Here is a 23,390-nt window from a genome sequence, read left to right as displayed (position 1 = left end):
AAAACTGCTGCTGATGACTACAGAGCACTTTAATTAATTTTTGTTCATGTGTTTTTTTGTTTTTGCGTGCGCCGCCATTAGCCTTGCAATTTAATTTTGCAATTACTTGAGTTATGCTGAGAGCCAAGCCCGCCCCCAACTTATAATTGCAAGTGCGGTCATCTAATTGCAATTAGCATAGCTCTGTGGTAAAATCCAATCAGTTGGCAGCTTCAAGACTTCAAGGCCACACACACACTAAACTTTTGTTACACCTGCCGCACACTTTTAACAAGTTAGACAAACTTATGTGTGTGTGTGTGTGTGTGTGTGTATTTAATTGCTTGTTAACTTTAGCAAGTGACCACAAATTGAAATGTAAGCTCAACAACTTGATGGGCTAACATGCTTCATAATTGATGCAACATTAGCTTGCAATTTCTTTCGGTCTTTGTCTCAGTTTCAGTTTCAGTTTCAGCTTCAGTTTAATTAACTATTTTGTGCTGTCATTAAAAGCGCCTTCAGTTTACGACTGCCTGCCTGTCACTAAACTCTCAATGCATCTGCTCAACAAGTTGGCTAAGACAGCTCGACATTCAATATTGTCAAAATGCAAATTGCAGTTCGTTCGAAGAAGCAAATTTATGAAAAGACAATAGACAGATAACAATATATGCATTAAGCGAAAACAGAGAGAGAGAGCGACAGCTCTATGTACTAAGCAGTAAGACAGAGAGAGAGCAAAAGATTGTGCAATTGTCAATTACCAAATTGTCAGAATTGAATATAAGTGGAGAAAAGGAAATTTCTTATTAAGCTTCAAGTGCACAAAAACAATAAGTTGATGCAAATATGCGCAAGCAAAAGAAAGAAAGTAATATAAGAGCAGCTAGTAATTGATAAAAGAGAAAGCAGAGAGCGCAAAAGTTTGATTGCATAATAGGGTGAGCCAAGCAGAAACTATGGGCTTAAAATTAAGTGTTAAAAATTTTCAAAATTCTCGTTTTGCCATTAAACAAAATATATCAACTACCGAAATACTGGGAATTCAACAATGAAACTTTTTGTGTGCATTTTTTCTATATAAAGAAAATTTCATATTTTGAATTTTCTAATTAGGTGCTAAAGCTATTTTAATATGCATTAATTAAAATATTTTAAACGTATTTTTTGGCTGTTATCAATATTTAAGTGTGTAGAGCTACAAAACTTCAGCAGCCAGAGATTTAAATTCGAAATTCTACGCTTTGAAATTTGAATATCAAACGCAGCTAAATTTGTTGCATGCATAAATTATAAAGAAATCTTTAACTTTCGCGTCTTTATTTCTAGAATTCTTTGCCTTTTTCTGCTGCTGCTGGGGCACGTTTCCAACTCTTTTATACTCACACGCACCAATCGAACTGCTCTGCTGCATAAATTTCAGCAAGTTCGCTAGCAGGAAATAATTTAAATATAACTTTAAAGCGCTCGAAATTTATTTTTGAACTTTAGTTTGCCAAAACTTATGACAGTGCCTGCAACATTTTGTGCTAAAGATCATTTCATTTTTTTTTATATTTTCCTTTTTTTAGTTTGGCAGTTGGGCGGGCCAAAAGTGTTGCAACTACATTAAGCCGGGCTAAAGTATATTTATGCTTGCACATACGATATGTAGACATTTCTATGGTTCGACTTGCAGTTGCAGCCTCTAACGGTAAAAGGCAACTTGGCAGCCATTTTTATTTTTGCTCGCAAGTGCCTCGGCAAAAGTTTGTGGCCTGGGCCATAAAAGTTGCTTATCTAGTGGCATTTAAACTGAAATACAATTCGACTAATGCAATGGGCAAACGTGACTGCCTCTCTCTATCTCGCTCTCGCTCGCTCTCTCTCTCGCTTTAAGACTCAATTATTTACATATGCTAATGCTGTCAATTCACAATTCGTTTGCCAGCGTCAAACTAATTTCAGCAAACTGAATTTGTGCTCCAACTTTTTGTTTGACTTTCTGATTGATTTGGGATTTGGTCTGCGCGCATTGTTTGAGTTCCAAGTTGCCAAAACTTTCAAGCCAAGTTAACTTGGCCACGCCCTCGCGCTGACCTAAATCGCTGCATATTACTCTTTTAAATCCAAACAATTTTCTAAGCAGCTTTAGCGTAGCTTGCACTTCACTTCACTTGCTAAGCTCTGCAATTTAATTTCGAATTTATTTGCAACGTCATTGCTTATTTGACAGCTTATAAATTATGCAAATTAAACAACGTCGTTGAATTTATTTTGAAATTAATTTTCAACATTTTTGCAATCACTGACAAATTGAATTGCGAACACAACACGTCGCATTTATTTATTTTTTCACAGGCCCGCGCGCTCTTGTTTATTGATTGAACAAATATTTGAGTTACAGTTGTTACAAAAAGTATCTGCATAAATGCAAATATTGCAGTATTCACTTCGCAAGTGGCAAGTGTCGTGTTCGAAAATAAAAAGCCAATTAAAATGCTATTAAAATCAAACTGCTAATTAGACGTGTGAAATGTTATGAAAATTAAAATTGGCAATTTGAGATATTCTCTTAAATTTATTGCGTTTCATTCAATTTCAATGAAGGCAGCTTATAATTATTGTTAATAAAGAATTTAAATATTCAATAAAGCTTAATTACGGCGCATGACTTGCTAATTATCGATTGACAAACTAATCGATAAGTAGCGTCATTTTGAGGATTGCGGTACAAATATTCAACAATTTAAACCAATTAAAATAATATGTATCGCTTTCTTTTTAAGCAAACAATTGCCATATAAAATGCTGACTATATTTCTCATAAGAAAGCTATCGATAGTATCGATTAAAGTTGTTGTATTGTGCTCGCTGAAAAGTATGCTACAGTCAATCAAAGCTCAAGGCATATGAACAGTTTTTCATATATAATGCGGCTATAAAATTCTTATGCTTGCTTGGCTCGAGTCGCAATTTTTTTTTAGTATGTAGGAGTTGCCATGACGGCGACGCTGCTGACGTCGACGTCGACCGCGGCGGTAACGCCTTATTGATTAGCTGCGTGGTATGTGGCGCAATTTGCTTGAGATTTGGGCCATAATTCATGTCACGCCTCAATTATTTAAGTCAACATGACTGTGGCTAGTGTATGGCGCTGTCGTTCGCTCGTTCGTTCGTTTTGTTTGCCGTGTGTAGGAATCATAATTAATTGTTCGCTGACGTAGCTTGCATAAATATCTGCCGGGCCCGAGACTGTCAACTTGAATAACAACAAATGTTTTTTTGTTTAGCGGTTTGTTGCGCTGTCAGTAATAAAGCGAAATATGTAAGCGCTTGTGAATTTTATGCTGTGTGGCAAGCACAGGTGGCACTAAGCACAGCACAGCAGGAGCAGTGTGTGTGCAACAAATCAATTTCAATTCAATTCAATGATCATAAATTGTGTTCGCCATGCATATTACTTTACATATGTAGCAGCTACATTTGTGCATTTGGAATTGCAATTTTTATTACATTGCCAGAGAGCGAGAGCGAGCGATGTAGAAAAGCATTTCATTTGATTAGAGCCCAAGCACAAATGGAAGGAAACCTTGTGCGGTTTTATTTTTTTTTAGTTTGCTTTGCCGCATTTGTGAAATTAAAAGTTTTGCCAGCTGCCTGCATAATCATCAAGCGTTTTGCACAGCAACAGCAAAAGGCTTTTGCATTCGATTCCTTTTGGCTGCTGGCCAAACAGCAAATAACGACACAGGGCAGCCTAAAAGTAGGCAATAGTCATACAAATATGCTGCAAATTTCAAAAAGAAAATTACCCATAGCACTAAAGTTCGCTTGCAACGATGTTTTTTGTTGGGCGTGGCAGCGCCTTTGCATTGATTTAAATATCAGAACATTTAGCCAAACTACTAATTAAAGTTTGTATTTATATTGAAATTTCAAACCACAACATTTGTTTAACTTTGTTTAAATTACAAATGTATAGTTACACTTTATGCTAAAAGCAGTAAGCTGTAAACGCAAATCGGATTTGCAGTTCTTGAGAATTTCTTTTACTCACATGTAGCTCTCATGTTGCCACTACACTCAACATTTTTACTGTTTCATCTTCTTGCTTCAGCTGTTTTCTGCACTCTGAACTTAATGCTATTGATACTTAAACTGCAATAAAACAAGTGAATGAAAAAATAGTGAGCTGCATGGGTTATTTGCTTGATTATATAAAAAACAGCAATATCATAGTTAATCAGCAAGCTTTAAGACAAGTTTAAGTCGTTAGAAAACTAATTAAATTGTATAAAATACTAAGGTAGGCTACAGATTAGAAAACTTTGCCGAATGCGGCAGCAATTTGAACCCAAATTCATGTAATTTATCCATTGTTTTCATTGATTTGTGCGATAACGAGAAAATTATACACAAATTTATAAAACGAAACGCAAATAAATTAAGCTAGTCATAATTCAGTGAATGAAACGAAAACAAAGTAAATTTTATTGCTTTTGCTCTTTGAAAGTTGCAGCTATAAATTTACAATTAGCTTATGACCCTTTGGAATTTAACAGCTATAAACTCAATTTGCTATTGATATGCAGGCAAAAAATTTACATATTTGACATTTGGTAATTGCTATAAACTACTTTTTATATATAAGTTATGACTCGCTGGTTATAATCAGAGCAAAATGTATAAAATAATAATTGGCTTAAGCTACAACTAAAGCTAAATGTAAAATATAAAGTAAACAAGTAGAGCGCAAATTATTAATAAATGTTGATTGGCCAATGAGACGTCAACGCATGAGAGGATTAAAGCCACTTTTAGATTGATTGGCTGTGATAAAATTGGCTTAACCACCGCTTAAACTATTAATATGCAATTAAAGTTTCAACGAAACGAGCCAAGCGATGTGGCAATATCAAAATTTTTCGCAATTTCCTGTCAGCCAATGAATGATGCACACACACAGAGAGACACGTGTGTGTGTGTGTGTGTAAATTCAATTTTGTCACACCGGCATGAAAATTGCAAAAATGGTTGACAAATTGCATTCAGTGCGCCAGCTGCCAAACGCTTGGCTTTTAGCCTTATCCACAGTCACACACACACACACACACACACATACAGTTGAGTGTGCCCGCATTAGTGTCTGTATTTCTGTGTGTGTATGTGTGTGTGCTGCTTATTGGCCGCTCAATCAGTTGGCAGCCATTCAATAGAATTTCATTTCAATGCAACTTTTGTGCCACAAAAGGCAAACCCGTGACTATAGCTGTAACTGCTTTTTATTATTGCCAAACGCTGACGCCTTCTTCATGGCTAAGATAAGCATAAGCATTGCACACGGCCCAAGGCGCGTGCTGTGTGTGGCCCAATCCATGAACCCTTGACATTTAGCAGCCATTTACCATTTACCGTTACCGCTGCTTCCTCTGCTTAGTGGTGCATGAAATTGAAATTTATAATGCCCCAGCCCAGCACATAAACTACTATACGCCATGCAGTCAGTACCTAGTAATATATAGAAATACTAATGCAGCAAGAGGCGCCAGGCCGCAGCGCCTATCTCCCTTGAGAAATCAGCCAAAGGTGCAGGCCACACAGCAACACAACAAGAGGTTAAAGGGCAAGCAGCCGTATTGAATGCCAAAGGCAGTAGCTGCAGTTAGTTTGATTTGTTGCTACAGCCTGCAGCTGGTGCCAATTGGATAGCTAAGCTCTTGGCTTAAAAATTAAATGATTTGCGCCTAGCTTAACTTTTGATGCGCCTTTAGTCTGTCTATGTGTGTGATTATGTGTCTGAGTGTGTGTGTTTGGCCATAAATGTTAACTGACTGCTTATGCTCGTTTTATTTGGCAATTAAACTCAACGAGCTTACTAAAAAGTAATTATTATTATGCAAATTACAGCTAAAAATAAAAGAGAGCAACAGCACGCATGCTCATGGCACATGTGGGCGTTGCTGTGGGCGTGGCCTAAACTAATTAACAGCTTACATAATAGAAGCTGTTATTTTGTACATTTAATTCAATTATGCAGCGACTCCAGAGAGGCAAAACATACAGCTACTATTTGTAGCTGTGTGTGTGTGTGTGTGTGTGATTGCCATATTGATATATTGACAATGCGCCCATGTTGCTTATGCGTGCATTGTGTCTCTTGCTTGCTGCTCAATTAACAATTTGGTTGCAAGCAATTGTTAATTAGTCGTACATGAATTTGCTTTTGTCTGCCACTGTCAGCGTGTTAATCAAACATGTGCCACAAACTGCAGTTGCTCATTTGTATTGTGTGCAGCAGCATAGCGAGGCGTAGAGCTGGGAAACTATCGATAGTGGTCCCATTCGATATTTTCGATGTTTTGAGAGCGAAGATCGTTTTTTTTTTAAATATAAGCAATTTTGAATATTATAAGAAATATTTTATATATTTAATGATATAAAAGTGTAACTTAGCATATTAGAGATCAAATTTATCACTTCAATGTGATGTACAAAGAATTTTAACCTAACATAACATAGGAAACTTAATGGAAGATCAACTCCCTAACATAAAAAGAAAATTCAAGTGTACAAAATATAAAAAAAATAACATAAGAAACTTAATGGGAGATGAACTCTGTAACAAAAGAAGAAAGTTAGAAATTTTTATAATTTACATAAATAAAATAATAAACAAACTATCGATGGTGCCTCAGAAAGGTAAAAATTCGATACCTCGATAGTACCATCGATAGTTTTCCAGCTCTAGCGAGGCGTATAAATTAACACACTTAAGCATTTTGGCAAGCTAACAAAGCAGCAAGCTGAGCGTGTTATCGATTACGCTAGTGTGAAATTTGTATAGAAAAAAATATAAATTTTATAAAATCAAAAGCAAATACAGTGAATTTTATGCCTTTTGGTATTTTAAAGTAAATTGCATTGTTCTTTAATCTAAGCATTGCAAGTAACTAAAGTTGCTCATAGTCGATTGTTTATAATAAATATTTCTCAACAAACGACTATAAGCAATTTTAGTTAGTTTCAATGCTTAGATGGAAAAACAAAACTATTTACTTTATAATAGAGAAATATACAGTAGCGCACAAATAAATTCGCACAGCTTATGCTTCAAATGTTGCTGTTGACTTTATAATAGATAAATGCATAAAATCTAGTTAAGTTAATTATTTGAATAATAAACAAAAATAAATTCAGCATTGAACTTAAGATTTTATTGCAAACTTGTGCTAAGATTCACTTCTGATAAAATATTGTTATAATATTTATTTTATATATTTTTTAATTGTAGCCTAGAATTAAATTCTATGAAACAAAGAGCATCAAAGGCCTTCAGGCTTAATTTTTTGGTTATGCTAATTTCTTATTTTTAATTTATTGATTAAGTTCATAAAGTCTCTTGTTAGGGGTGGTACAAATATTTTTTATAGAGTTGCAGTTTGGGCAGACTGGCAATAATATTTTCTATAATTATATAGATATGTATAACGATTTACATTTTTAAGATTTGTGCAGCGCAAATCAGAAACTTTAGTCTGCTCTATATAATTAAATTTATTTGGCACATAAGCTACATTAACTGATAGCTGCTTAAGTTTAAATTAATTTAAATTCTCATTTGTTTTTGTAGCAATGTCTTGTAGTAATTTAAGAATTTATAACAACTGCATTCGATTTTAAAAAATCTTGGCTATCTAAAGAATTCCTTTGTCCATCAACACCAATGTCATTATTTTTTGGAAGCCTATCAACTTTGCTTGTTTATTAGTTGTCATTTGTTTAGTCTAAGTAAAGCCACAAAGCGCTTTAACTATGAATGCAACTAAGCTGCGCCTTTGTGCGTCACAATGTGCATTTGCTTTTGCTTGAGTTGAGTTGTGGCCTTTGCTGAGCTGTCACACGCACACGGCAAAGGCAAAGGCAGCAACAATTGCATGTGTCAACATTTGAGTTTAGCAAGTGAATGCGAAAAACAAAAGTCAAATTCAGCTAGCAGCAGATTTAGATTTGGTTTATGCATATGCAGCAAAGAGAAATTCTTAAGAAAACTGCCACATGCCACACAATGCAGGTGCAGTTCATTTGTATGTGTGTGTGTGTGTGTGTGTGTGGCAAGTTGTACAGTTATTTTTAGTGCAGAGCCACACTGCAGTGGCAATGGGCTTTGCTTTATTTGCTGAGGCGAACGAACGGGTTAAGCGTAGAGAACTGTTGCCCCCATTGCCGTTACGTTGGCAGCGGCAGCAAAATCGAACGAATATAAACAAACAAGCAAAGCAGTTGCAGTTGCAGTTGCACACACACGTGTCATGCCTCAGTTGAGATTTGCATTGCCCGCCGCTTGTCCCTTCAGCTGCTTCTTTGCCACACGTCCTGTGTGTCCAGCTGTCTCTCTCTCGCTCTCTCTCTCTCTGTTGTCTGTCTGTTTGCTTTGTTAAGTGTTGTGATTTATGCGCTCGCCACAGTTTTGCGGCAATTGCAATCGAATGCCGTTTGCCAAACTGTGAACTGCTCCCATTTGCTTTGTATGTGTGTCTGTGTGTGTGTCGCTCTTCAGGTTTTTCCGCATACACCACGCATTCCAGTGCGCTGCTTCTTTAGCATAGCACTGTCCAAAAATTTGACTAATGCTGCAGTTGCTTTCGATTTTGTATCGAGGACTTTGCTAACTGAGTTGCAAAAAAGTGTTGCCTGCTTTAAGGCAACGCCTTGCATGCGCTTGATCAAAAATTAAGGTTTTAACAATTATTTTTAATTTTTATAAATAACAATATTACAATAAGTGTAGACATCACAGTATGGACATTGTAGGTCGTCTTCTTCTTGCCACAGGCGACCGAAGGATGAGGTCTCTGGGATTCCTCCTCCTTAAGCCTCCTGGGAGTTGGGCCTCTAGAGAGCCTGTTGGCCAGGCTATTGATGTGTAGCGCCAGTCTGTCGTGGTAGCGACTTGAGTGCTGGTTAATTTCGTCGAACACTGTGGCAAGTTTCAAGTCGTTGTGCAGGATGGAGTTGCGGACGTACCATTCGCATCCGGTGATAATTCTGACTACTCTGTTCTGAGCAGCCTGTATGCCGTATCCCCCAGATCTGGCATCCATATCTCCAGATTGGCGCAATGATCTACTTGTAAATCGTCAGTTTGTTACCACCGAGCGACCCTTAAATTTTTTTTAAACTCAATTATTATTTGCGGTCCCTGATTTAAATTCAAATTGCAGCAGTTACAAAATTTACTTTTCAATTGCAAGCGTTTTATTTATTGCAAACACATGTGCCTAAGTCAAATGTAAGTTCTATCAAAATGTGAACAACACTTCAGCCGCTACAAATAAATCAAATTCACTTGCAACTTGTGCTTGATATTAAATAATTTTTTAGCTAAGCTGCAAGCAATAAAAATGGCATAAAAACGCAGCAAAAAGCAAATATAATGCAATATCTTTTATATAAGCGTAGCATTGAACACGCACTTGTTATTTTTATAGTAAGTTTTCATATTTAGTTGCCAGCAGCACACACGTGGCTGTGTGTAGCCAAAAAAAAGAAAATTTTAATTTTAGCGGCACGTGGCGTATGCGTAATATGCACAAGCGCACACATTTATGCGCAATTTATGCAAGACCATAAAATTGCGAGTGCTTTTATATGCAAGTTTTGCGACTTGCCTGGGTGTCTGTTACTCATATTTTGTGTAAATCGATAAAGTGGCATAAATTATGGCACACGCCGCAAACTGAGTGTGTGTGTGTGTGTGTGTGTGTGTCTGTTACTGGACCACAAACATTTCCTTTGCGTTTTGTCAGCTACTGCAATATTTATTGCAAAGTGTGTGGCTCATTTTCTTAGCTCCTCTACTTTTACAACTATTTTATTATTATGATTATTCTGCTATGCGTTTGACCTTTCTATTTATTATATTGCGGCCTTGTTTTTGCCAACTGCCCATTGCCAATTTTCAAACTCAGCGATAAACATTGATTAGCAATCGGAATTGGCAGACACTTTAGCAAACTTTCGTAAGAGAAAAAGCGCAAAATAGACAAGCGCTAAATTATACGAAATGACTCAATGCTCAGAATGAGCAAATGACGCATGAAAATGAAGCAAATGACGCAATAGTCGCAATTATACAACTAAAAATAAATGTAGTATATATAATTATATAGAAATATGCAAATCAATAGCATATATAGAAATTCCTTTTGACATTTCACAGCAGCGCGCACTCAACTGAATTATACAGAAAATCTCGCTGTAATTGCATTGCCATGGCAATTGTAATAAATACATTTATAATTTAACAAGCAAATTGTTGTTGTTGTTGTTGTTGTTGCTGTCTCATCAATTCGGCTTTGTTACAATTAATTATGCACATGCCTCTTATCCTTAATTACAAATCGCTGTATCGTTGACTGCTATACAATAATTTTAATTGCCTACTTTTTGGGGCAACGCAAAAGCTTATCAGCGCCTAACCAAAAAACAGCCTAGCCCAGCATTGTCTACGCTGCTTAACATTTTCATTTTGCCAGCTCACTCTTTAAGTTTTCTTTTCGCTTATTTCTCTATGTTGCTTTGGCAATTTTATCTTCGCTTTGACTTTGCCACTGAGTTGTTTACGCTCGAGTAAGTTTCTTAAAGTTGCAAATCAGCATATCACACACACACACAAACAGTTTAAGTCCAGTCCAAGTGCAAACATTCATATTTTTTTATTGACTTAATCTTTAGCATTTAGCACTGTTATTTATTTTTATTTGCATACTCTAAAATTTGCTCAGCACTTGCTGCGTAATTAGAAACCGTGTCGAGTGGCTTCAATTCAATTTTAATGTATTTATTTAAGCAGCCAGTGCAAAAACATTTGCCCATTTGATGCCATACAACTAAAGGGGGGGTGCGGTTTGGGGGCTGGCCCAACATCATTTGGCTGAGCAAACTTGTTCACTGCAGAACTTTAAGAGTCTAGCGAACAGAACGCCAAGTGGGCACTTAAGCTACATCAAAATCAACATGCACCCACGCCCAGCAGCAGCAGCAGCGACGACGCTCTGAGTGGCTTTTAGCGCCGAGTGCAGCAACGAAAATTATGCAACTATTTGTGGCAAGTCTAAGGCTGCTGCTGTCATATCGGCAGCTGATAATCGCAAGCTACGTGCTCAAGGCTTCAATAGCATATTTTTGAAAAAAAAAAGTAAATTTCATGCATATATTTAAATTGGCAACTGTAGCGAGCGAGGCACATGAAAAATTGAAGTCTCTCACTTGCAGATATCAACACATAAATACTAAATGAATAAAATGGCACAGTGGCGCCACCTGGCCTCACACTAAGACACAGCGCCTGAGCCACAGACAAGGCGGCTCGACTCGTGTGTGTGTGTGTGTGTGTGTCTGAGTGGCTTCATTCGCTCGCTGATTGCTCAAGAGAGCGTCCACTATACATACAGCCTATATATATATATATATTATATATATATCGTACTTGTGTGTGGCGTCGCATATCCTGCGCGTTTCCTCATTATTTTTGTGCAATCGCTGTAGGCGCTGTAGCCTTTATATATACGCCAGAGCCTTAACACCCGTCGCCTGCTGCTTTATTGTTGTTTTGCCTTTTTTGTTTAACACACACACACACACGCACATACACACACAATAATCTGTATGTCATGCTATATATATTTGCTGGCTGAAAAGTGTTAAGATTTTACATTTTTATGCCTGCGCTGCTGCTGCTGCTGCTGCTGCTTCTTGCTCCGTTGTTGTTATTTTTGCGCATTTCAGTTTCATTGTTGTTGTAGCCCTGGCATTGGCTTTTGTTGCTGTTGCCAGCCATTTGTGCAAATTGCTCAACAGTGTGCAGCTAAAGCAGCCAAAGCAGCCAAAGCCGGCAAAGCACAAAAACAAGAAAATTGAATTAGAGAAACAAAAAAAAAAAATAAGGCAAAGAAAAATAATCATAAAAGGTTTTTTTATTTGTGCGCAACTGATGGCTGCGGATTATTGATGCAAGAGAATTTGCTAAGATATAAAAAAATATATATATGCTAAGCTTTGCTCAAACGAATAATTGCAAATAATTGTTATCGATAACTTGACTAGCAATTGTCATTCTAGTTGCGCTTTTAATGAAAATAATTTATTTATATTAATCATAAAAGGTATGATAACTGCGGATTATTGTTGACAGTTGGCAGCAAGAGAATTTGCTAAATGAGATAAAAAAATATGCCAAGTCTAGCTTACACTAATAATTGCAAATAATCGTTATCGATAACTTCTTTCAAACTAGTATCATGCTAGCATAAACTGATCCACTGTTGCCAGATTTGGCAGATTGAGGAAAAAAATAAGGTAGAATAAGCTACATTAAAAATTTACGTCAAAACTCAAGTGAAGACCTAAAAAAAAAGTCGCAGAAATGAAATTCGAAGTCGAAATTCATAAAATTTGGAAATTATGAATATTAAAACCATTCATGAGTAAATAATTAATTATGAAACCTAATTGAAATTAAAATAAGCTAGATTTCAAGCCATAAGCGATATCCAAATTCTATAAGCTATTTCACTTGAAAATAAGCCAGATTTACCTAAAAATAATAATAATGTGGCAACACTGAACTGATTAGTTGCAGTCTAAGCTTATAATTGTGCTTTTAAACAAAAGACTTTATTTACATTAATCATAAAATGAATTTTTATTTGTGCTGCGGATTATTAATGCAAGAGAATTTTCTAAAAGATATGCTAAGCTTAGCTTACACTAATAATTGCAAATAATTGTTATCGATAACTTGACTAGCAACTGTGATGAGCGCATCTCAAACTTTCAAACGAGTATCATCAACTGATCAGTCTCAGTCCAAAGTTAACTTTAAACAAAAGAATTTATTTATATTAACCCTTTTGTTGCGGTGAGCAGCGCACACTTGGGTTAACTTAAAAACCAAATAAATATGTAAGTTGAAAATGCAATCAAAACTTTAACTGACAGCAGCACACTGAGTGAGCTGAGCAAACAGACATATAATAAACAGACTTTCAATTGTTATGTTGCTGGCAAACATACTTGGCTTGGAGAGTTGACAGCTTCATTTGCATGAGCTTTATGCAAACAAATATTAATGCCAGTCACAGCGACAAACAGACAGAGAGACAGACAGACAGACAGTCAGGGCTTACACTCAGCCAAGTTTATACGTGTGTGTGTGTGCATATAAAAAAAAAAATGAAAGTTAAGCGCTCATTAAGGCAGCATTATAAGTTTATAAGTTATTCAGTGCAATGAGCTGCTGCTGCTCATTAAACTGAAGCAGCTAGAAATAATTTAAACGCTTCAACTGCAGCTGCAAATAATTACGCAACTAACAAGTTTTATTGTTTGCATAGATTTAATACACTTGAGCTTAATTTGTTTAATAAATGACATAATAAACAAAAAAGGACACGCACAGATAATAGCAAAGCCAAAATAAATAACAACATACACATACTCATGTATAACAGTGCGTATGTGTAACTTCAGTGCTGTATAACAGTGCGTATGTGTAACTTCAAGGTTGACTCAGCGTGTTTTTGTCTAGGTAAAGTTGCCACATAGATAATAGCAAACTAATTAAACAGCAAAATACATATCTGAATAAATTGGAATTTTATAATTTTAACAAAAAATAAAAAAATTTTTTTTAAGCAATGACAGTTTGCGTAATTATAAATTTTAATAAATTTGTATGCGCTGCAATTTAAATAAATGAATTGAAATAAATAAATAAACAATTTAAATAAATTTAAAAAAATATATAAATTAAAATAGCAATGCAATTCAACTAATTGCGCACATATCGAAGTTATATGAATGCATCAATTAGCGTTTGATTGAGGAGCACATAGTCAACTAAGTCCAGTCAACAGTCGCTGGCAAATGCAGCTTGGCTAATTGATTAGTTAGCTGTGCAGCTTAATTTGCCGCTTTGTTTGCTGCGCAGCTCAAGTGTTGAGCAATTTAATTGAATTATATTTAGCTTATATTTGTTCCATTATTAACACTCAGCTGTGCTGTTATTCTTTGCAGGTTTCGTCTCCTGGGACGTTGCCGATTGTCATGTCGACTTGGAGGAGGAGCTCAATACAATAACACAACATGCACCCGAGGGCGAGGAGGCGCGTCATGGTAAGTGCATTCCATCAAATGCAATTTAATTGTGCAAAGCCAACATTTTGCTGTCTCATTAACAAACTTGGCGACAAACATTTTTTGCTCAAAAGTTGCAAACTTACAAACGCGTAATGATAATGAATTAAATAAAAGTGCGCAGCGTATTATAAGTTTGTTAAATTATAACTGGCTATAAATTGTTGAGCAAACAGCAGTGAGCGCAGTTCGGGCCGCACGGCTTAGCGCTCGCTCAATGGCTTTGTATTGGTTTTTGTGTTTGCTTTTCTATAGCAAACGTTGTGCAACAACAACAACAACAACAACAACAACAACAATGCAGCATAATAAAGCCAGCCAAGTGTTTGAAAATTTGTTAGACTATCTCGCTTGCACTCGCTTGTTTGTTGTCTTTGCGGATTAGTTGGCAACATTTTGCTTTTTTTGCCTTTTTTTGCAGCTGCTGCTGCTGTCTGATAATGACGATGATTGTCGTTGGTGTTACGTGCACTGCTTGTGTAAAATTGTCACTTGACATATAGGTTCATATAGCACAAATTGCATGCAGGCTTAATTAAAGCGCAGCGAGTAAGCAGCACTCGTTGCTCGTTATGCTTTCACTCGCTGCGCTCTTGTGTGCGTTAAGCTCAGCAAAACGTTTACACTGCTGCTGCTACTTGAGCTTGTCCTTCAAAATTCAAGTCCAGCTGCAGCTCAGCTCAAGCATCTAGCGCAGTTTCCAATATTTGAAGCTCAGCGAACACTTCAGCTGTCGCTTTGTGCCCTCAACTCAATTCGCTGGCACAACTTGTGCCGCATTCTAATTTGACAAAGGTTAAGGCAGCGCCGTCGCCAGCGGCAAGTCGATAAAACTCAACCAAAAGCAACTTCCCCCCACCCTCCACACAACTTTTGTTCCTCCTCCTCAACTGACACTGGGCTTTGTCCATTCACTGTCTGCTGTATTTTGCTTTAAGCACTTGGGGCTATTGCCGTAGTCGCTGCTTCAAGCTTAGCTCTGTTGTTGTACCGTTAACTTTGTCAGCAATTACAAACAATTGTTAACAAGCGCATAATTCATATTTTATGGTTTGGCTCTGGCGTCTTCGTCATTATGGAACATAAAACTTGTCGCTTGTCGTTCGTTCCGTTCGTCGTTTGCTTTAAAATTGCATTTGCTGCAGCAGCAGCAGCGTACTTAACTTAAGTTTGCTTTTGGGGCTGCGGGGGGGACTGGGAACTACTTGGGTGGAAAAGTTTGCCATAAACTTTTGCTCAAGTGCTGTGTGCATCGACCGCAAAGCAAAAGCGTTAGAGCTCTCTTGTTTAAAGCCTGTTGGCAACGGCGTTAATGAAAACTCGTTAATAAAATGTTGCCCTAATTGAATTCTAGTTAAATAAACTGACTGCCTGAGCTAACAACTCCCAAGACTTCACTTCCAAGTTTGTTAAGCAATTTTGAACTCACACGAAATTGAAATCTAAGCTAAGCTACAAATTTCTCAGAGCCTCTTTATATATTTTTGCTAGCCCTGCAGGCGTCAGTTGCTCTCTGACTAAATAAGTGTAGTATAGAATTAATTCAAAGTGAACAATTAAATATAAATATGCAAAACAAAAAATGTTATTAATTTGTTCATTTTTTTTATTAGTTATTTATAGTTCAGCAACTCCTTTCATTCACTGCCAGCCTCAGTTGTCAACTTCACACACACATGTAAACAAGCATTTGCTAGGCTTCGTTATCAGCTCTCAGTTCGTTCGTTTGCTACCGAGCGCAGCGCTGCTTGCGCTTCGTACAATGAGCGGCGCTCTAAGCATACAAGCTCTGCCGCTCTCTCGCAGTCGCAGCAGCGAAGATCGAGCGAGCGAGAGCGTCGCAGTCTAAACGAAATTCGTACGGCGCTTCAAGCATTCAAGCTCTGCCGCTGTCTCTCAGTCGCAGCAGCGAAGATCGAGCGAGCGCAACGCAGCCGAAACTAAATGCATCAAAGCTGCGACGCTCGATCTCTCTTCGCTGCTGCGACTGAATGAGAAGCGTTGCAGTTTTGATGCTTAGAGAGCAGCTCATCGTACGAATTTCGTTTTGAGTGCAGCTATAAACTGAGCGTGGGCAGCAAGTGCGTGCGCAGTGCGTACGCAGTGCGTGCGTTAAGTTCAATTGCATTGAGATCTACGTGACCGCATGTTAGAATTGATATTGAAATGCACATTTGGTTCAATTTGAACAGAAAATTTTAAAATGAAAATATATCTTAGTAAACTTGTATTTGCCTAACAATTTGTTTAATACTGCATGCATGGCTTAGCAACGCTTTATTGTTTATATTTCTTAGAATGCAATAATAGGATTTGCAACTTGCTGCTCAGCACTAGGTATACGTAGGATTAAGTACTTTGTGTGCTCGTTATGTGTTCAACTATTTTCGACTCCCTGCCTGGCTCTCAAACAATGCAGTGCAGCTTACAACACAATTGGAGTGTTAAGCTCCCGTCTAAGCACACACAACAGTATCCATGCTCTCATAACCTATAAAGCCGTCACACACACACACACACACACACTAAATGCTTGAGATAAGACGCATGCAAAATTGATAGATAGCTAGATAGATAGGGAGCCCAAGTGGCACATGCAGTAGTTGAATGTTGAAATTCTTAGGCACACACGCACACACACTTGGGCACAAGCCCACGCACACTCGAAAGACGTGCAACCAAGGCCATATGGACATGGGAGAACAATGGGTGAGAGGTTGGGTGGGGGTAGCTCATGCATAATTCAAGCATAGCTAGCAAATTGCAGAGTAGCGAGTGTGTGAGCGAGATGGCAGACAACAGCAACAAAAAAAAAATACAATAAGATGGCGCAAAAGTTGGACAGACAGCTACAAATACATGCATGAGTAAATACGCATGTGTGTATGCGTGTGTGTGACAGACAGACAGACAGTCAGGCAAACATTATACGCTCGAAAAACTATGCAAAGTGTAGTAGGTAGATAGTTGCTCGCTAGTTTTAAAAAATAAATGTGCGCAGCCAAGTTACGAAATTAAAATAAAAAATCAACATCAAGATGAATGACGCACACATGTATGTGTATGTGTGTGTATGTGTGACAAACATGCTGACAGGCGTCAATCCATATCAGAAAATGCTTATCAACGCGCCTGTCAGAGCAGCAGCATCCATCCATCCATCCATCCATCCATCCAGAGAGTGCCATACAGCAAGGATTCAGCTGACACGTGTGTGTGTGTGTGTGTGTGGCTTTGGTCGCGCTTTGTTTTTAATTATGCAGCCCATATTGAAAAAAATATTACAAGCGCTCTGACCAAAGACAGCGGCGCGTCAGTGGTTGGGGTTTAAGAACTGGGCCAAGCCTTTGACGTTTACATCATGTTATTGGCTTTGTTCAACAGTCGAGCTCATCAACATGAACTGTGCTGCTCTCTACTTAGTTTATTATCAATATATGTTGTTGGCGTCCCCCCCCCCCCTACTTTGATTAATGATGTTGACCATGATGTGAGCTCACAACGCTTGGGGGCCACGTGTGCTTTTCAATACCTGCCTTTTATGCAACTAATTAAAATCTCACTTTAGCATATGCGGTTTTTCGTTAATACATTCAGCGCTTTTCATTTATATTGCATAAATCAGCGCGTATGTTTTTCAAAGCGTTAAGCTTTTGCATAAGTCCCGCAGGCTAAACTCCTGCGCACATAATTGTGCACTGAGGCTGTTGAAAACGTTGGAAAAACAAATTCAAATTAGTGGTCAAGGTAAACCAACGGCGAACAGCAAATTGCATTAGCATTAGCATTTCGCTAACCGTAAACACAATTTTTGTTTTGTTAGTAATTATTTGTGCCAGCATAACAATTTATTATAATTTAAAGCTAAAAAATAATTCAAAATATGTTTGCTTATTCAATGTTTTGCTTAAATAAAGCACGGTTTGAGTTCTTTGAGCCATGTCTGTCTGTATGAGCAACAAGATCTCAGTAATGTTTATAGCTAGACACTTCAAGTTTGTTATGTAAATACTTCTATGCTCAACGCATATCTAGCCATGTTCGTCTGTATGAGCAAACGTAACTCAGCGACTATTAAAGCTAGAGAATCCAAATTTAATAAGCAGTTACTTTAATTCTCACCGCATATCGAGTTCATTTTGAAAATTTAAATTTCCAATTATTAACGACTTTATTTAAAAATCAGCACATATTGGAAAAATAACTTTAATTTTTCACATGTATTTGCTGCAATGCCCAGTCGACTGCTCTAAAACTTAACTGTCTGCCTGCTTCTATTTCTATATTTAAACATAATAATATTCTATTTTTTTTCTTTTCTGCAACACTCTTTGCAGCAAATCCTCGTTTATAGTCCATTGTATGGGCTCTCATTCTCACCAAAGTTTAAGTCCAACTTTTTAGCAAGCTTTCCCTTTAGCTTAACTGGCATAACAAAAAAAGCTTGTTGGGGGAATTTTGTGTTTAGGTTTGAGTTTTTTTTTCTCTTTTCTCTTTTTTTTTTGTTGCTGTTGTTGTTTGCCACGTGCGCCATTTTGCACGCCAGCTTGACAGCGAAGTTTTGTGCCCCAAACACTGCAGGCAGCTGACCGGCGCCAGCTGTAATTACTTTGTAGTTTTAAAACAAAAAAAAAAAAAAAATTGAAAAATATAAGCGGAAAATACGCGCAAAAAAAAAAGAATTACAAAACAGAAAAAAATAAAAGAATAGAATCGTTGGCTGTTGTTATGCAAATTTGTTTTGTTTTAATGTTGTGCTGCGGGTCCAGCAGCAGCAGCAGCAGCAGCATCGTGGGCAGTAATGTACCGTTATTAACGGTTAATCTGCACTGAGTCCGCCATTTTGTTTAGTTGCCGCAAGAGCTTGGCGCGCAACATTTCAAAACTGCACTTGACACAAACCAGCGGCACTTTGGACTATGCGCCGTCGCTTTCACCATTTGCCATTTAAGGTGCGGGCTCTACTCGAATGGGTGGGGAGGTGGGGGTGGGCAGATAAGTTTTTGGCACTTTAATGGGCGTTGCATGCAGCAAGTTTGCATTGTATGTAGCCGTTTTCAAAGTTTTGCGACTTTTAAGTGCGACAGCCACACCAGCGAACAGCGACCAGCATTGGGAACTAGCCTAGCCCCAGCCTATGGGTATCTGTTTGCCATTTTTTGCTCTACTTTTTATCTATAGCTTTGTATAGTGTTGCTGTGGCTTTTGCCACAAAGCATGAGCACTGAAGCTCTTAAGTGGCTCAGGAAATTGAAAATACTTTCAAGGCAATGCCACACACACACAGCAAGATGTCCAACTTATATATATCTATGTATTATATGTATCTAAATGCTGCGCATTATAATAAGTGCTTGCTTGGCAAACTGAAAGTCATTCTATTTTATTTGATGATGTGCTTAAATAATGCTTATTGCTATACAAGCAGCTTGTTTTCATTTGATTGAAATTCCCACTTGATTTGTCGCAGCTAAGGGAAACATTTAAGCTAAAAATTGAGCAATGGGGGCAGCCCAAGTGCCTTAAAAATATTTACAAATAAAAAATATATTTCTCAGCTACTGCTTGATTTTTAATTGCAAGCAGACTTCAAACTGAGCTCAGGCTCATTCGCAACTTTGTTTACTATGCAAAGCATTCGTATAAGTTCTGAAGAACTACTAGACACTCAAGCTAAAACAAGAACTGCAAGTTTGCTTTATAGTTTATAGATTTTGGCAAACTAATATTAACTTCAATATGAAACCTTTGAATCAAGCGAGCAAGTTATCAAACCAAACATAAATTTCCAATAACCAAAACTTTCTAAGGCAACACATGCGCTGCTATGCAGATAACTCAGCTTCAACTTACACACAACACACCTCGCCCCCTATTACCCACTCTCGCTTTGGCTGCCATTCGAATTGATGCTCTTGTATTTGTTTAGTCGCTTAACTTACACTTCGCTCAGCATTAGTTTCTAGCTGCAAGACGATTCATCAACTTTAGTCAGTTCTTATTAGTCTCACCTTACTCTGCTCTAATAACAGGCGATGGCATATATCAAAAAAAATGAGCAGACATAAAGCAGCACAGCTTGAACTTGAAAAATTGAGAAAATCCAATGAATGTGCTAGTTGAAGTATTGGAATTAATTTTTTAAATACTAATGAGCAAAGAAAACTTTAATTTTGCTTTATAAAAATGAAATTCAAAAGTAATTTATATTTTCATAAAATGTTCGCTAGGTTTTGTAAAAAAATCAACGAATTATTTTGTAATGTAAATCAAATTTATTGTAGTTATTAAACTTAAATTCTAAGCATATCTAGTTTAACGAGTTTTCTTGCCAACCAACAAAATGAAATAACTGCGCAGCTGCTCATTGTACATATAATATAGTTTATTAGGCCTTACTTCAATTTGACTTTCAATAGTAATAATTTGAATTCAAAGCACTTTAGTTTTTGTATTTTTTGAGTAATTGTATAGCTCGCGACTCGAGAATGTGAGAAAGGCCAAGTTGAGTAATCATAGTTATGTATGAAATGCTAAGCCCACGACCGCAATTTGGCCATGTTTATGGGTGGTAATAATGTCACGCGCCTGTTGCTAACGCACAGCAGAGTGTTGAGTGTGTTTACCCAGTGCGCGCGGTGCAAATATACAAATTGCGTATACGCACGGGTCGCCTTGCCATAGAGAGAAAACTGAAACCGCATTGTATGTATGTCAGTGCGCTTTAGAGTCGCATTTTTGCACGCATCGTGTGCTACACATACATTTGATAAATATAATCCAAGCGCAGGTCGCTGGAAAGATTATCATTTATAAAAAAAAGAGGCACAAGGGCTGACTCGCGCTCGCACGTATGCCAAAGCCCGGAGGGACGTAGTTCGAATGAACTTATTGCTGTCAAGCTTGAGTGAAGCCATACGTGGGTCAACAGTTGGGCGCATTTTCTTTTTTTTTCGGACAACGTCCGCTCTCGTATCTTTTTACGCGTATGTGGACACACCAGCGACAATGTGGCGTATACGTAATGCGTGTTACCAGAGAGAGAGAGTGAGAGAGAATCGCATGACATGTGCGGCAGCATTTTTAGCTTTGTCAACTACACAATTTAGTGCAGAAAATGCGTAAATTATTTACGTACGCCTGACCATAAAAGCATTTGCTACATGCTGAGAGCCAAAAGCGAACGATGATGATGGCATTTTGTCAGTGAATGACATGGCAAGGTCGCTCGGCCATATGCACTGGACAGCAAGTTTAATTAAACTATAAAAATTAAAGATTTATTAAATAACTTGCACACACACACACAAGAGTGTGACTTGGCACTTGGATTCGAAATAAATTGCTAGACAATAAAAGTGAACTTAACTCTCGCCCACACACACACACACACACACACACACACACACAGACATACAGTGGCTGACAATTTAAAGCCACTTGATTTGGTGTGCGTGCTTAATGCTTTGGTTTTTCTCTCTAGACGCGACTCAAGCGTGTTCGGTAATCCAAGCCTCTTGTGTGTCTGTCTGTCTGTCGGTCTGTCTGTGCGCTTACCACTCGACGTTTTAGCTATTCATTAGAACACTCGCTGCTCTGCTCGGCTCTGCTCTGCTCTGCTGCTGTCCCACAGACAGACAAACCTGTGCGCTAGCTGTGGGTTCTCGGTTCGGCTTAGCTGTCTCAGGCTTAACGCAAATAATAAAATTTCTGCGTGGTTAGCAGAGCCAAAAAGGGGGTAAGCGTGTTAAGAGCTCTAAACGAGCCAAACGAGCTACCACGAGTAAATTAAGCTTATGTACATTCAAATATTCATGATACTCGCCACTGCTTTTAGCAAAAAAAAAAAAAAAATTGCATAGTTTGCGCATTAAGTGCCAAAGGTCAACTGCGTATTAAGCAAATGATTTACTGCGAAACTTTTAATTTCTGTTAAATATTTAATTCAGTCAACTAATTTGCAATATAAAACAAACCTTGACACCCAATATCGAATAACAAAATAATTATAAATGAACAAGTGCAGTTCGTGAAAAGTTTTAGATTGAAAATAATTATGCAAATTTATACATAGATGTTGGTTACAGCTTTAAGAGCATTAACAATGTTTAATAAGTTTTAATGCAGACAAATTAATTTTTAAAAGGAACATAAGCATTTTAAGTTGACAAATCAATTAATAATTGCTTCGGCTAACAGTAAAAATCTATAGCCAACTAATCCCTGAAAAGAATTTCTTATCAATTTAAAAAAATTATTAAAAACGAAAATATACAATAAACAATATTAAGCATTCTGAACAAAATGTGCCAAATATAAATACAAGAGTGTTCAAATTGAATGTCTTCTTTTGTTTCTATTGTTTCAAAAATAAAATATTTAGCTGACTTTTGTGCATACCCGTAATAGTTACAATCTTTTTAGATTTGCCATTTACGTTAATATGAAATCAATATTAATTTGAATTCTAATTAATTTTGCTTGCAGGCGAGCGGCTTATACAATATGCCAGCGAGAATCTTGTGACAGAGGTGCTCATCCATCCGCAATACAACACACTGATCCAGTGCATGCGTAATCTGCTGAGCAGCTTTACGCGGCATCGTCACATAATCCACGCTGGTTATACCTTCACCGGGAACGGCTCTTGGATACTACAGGTGTGTAACAGAGAGTCAGGCAATCAATCAATCAATCAAACACAAACACAAACAAACTGTCAATTGTCAATCAATTCGCTTGCAGGATGGCACCTTTTCGGTGGCTGACTTTGCTGAGGCATTCCAGGAGCACGACGTACAAAGGGTCATACGGGCCTATGCGGACACCATCAGCATGAATATACACTGTGCCGATGCTGGTCTGTGGCACACGCTGCCGGATAAGTCATTTGCACGCCAGTGCAAAATACGCATCAATCCGGTCGATGTGCTCGATACCAGCAGCGAGTATATCAATGGATTTATAGGTAAACTCATCAACTCTGAATAGCGCATTTGAGGTTTGAAGTCAACTAACTCTCTCGTCTGTTTGCAGATTATCTGGCGCCCATGCTGGTGCCAACCTCGCTGCGTGAGCTGCTCGAGACTTCGGATGTGGTGGGCAACATACGCTTTACGCATCCCACGCTCTATGTCTTTCCTGGCGGTCAAGGCGACGCTGCGCTCTTCGGCATTAATGGCTTTAATATGCTGGGTAAGCTAATTTAAACTAAAATAAGTGCGTAGCTG

The 23,390-nt window shown here is 37.7% G+C and overlaps 1 protein-coding gene across 1 annotated transcript in view; it reads left to right on the top strand.

The window, feature by feature from the left end:
• Positions 1-23,390, top strand: part of LOC108606277 (microtubule-associated protein futsch) — a 52,660-nt gene that overhangs the window by 10,894 nt on the left and 18,376 nt on the right. The window contains exons 2-5 of the mRNA XM_033294366.1: positions 14,041-14,139; positions 22,648-22,820; positions 22,906-23,128; positions 23,197-23,355. Of these exons, the coding sequence (XP_033150257.1) occupies positions 14,041-14,139; positions 22,648-22,820; positions 22,906-23,128; positions 23,197-23,355 (654 nt within the window). The remainder of the gene's footprint in view (positions 1-14,040; positions 14,140-22,647; positions 22,821-22,905; positions 23,129-23,196; positions 23,356-23,390) is intronic.

The sequence above is a fragment of the Drosophila busckii genome, chromosome X, assembly GCF_011750605.1.
Source record: "Drosophila busckii strain San Diego stock center, stock number 13000-0081.31 chromosome X, ASM1175060v1, whole genome shotgun sequence".
NCBI classification, from domain to species: Eukaryota; Metazoa; Arthropoda; class Insecta; order Diptera; family Drosophilidae; genus Drosophila; species Drosophila busckii.
This window is presented reverse-complemented; position numbering and strand designations above follow the sequence as displayed.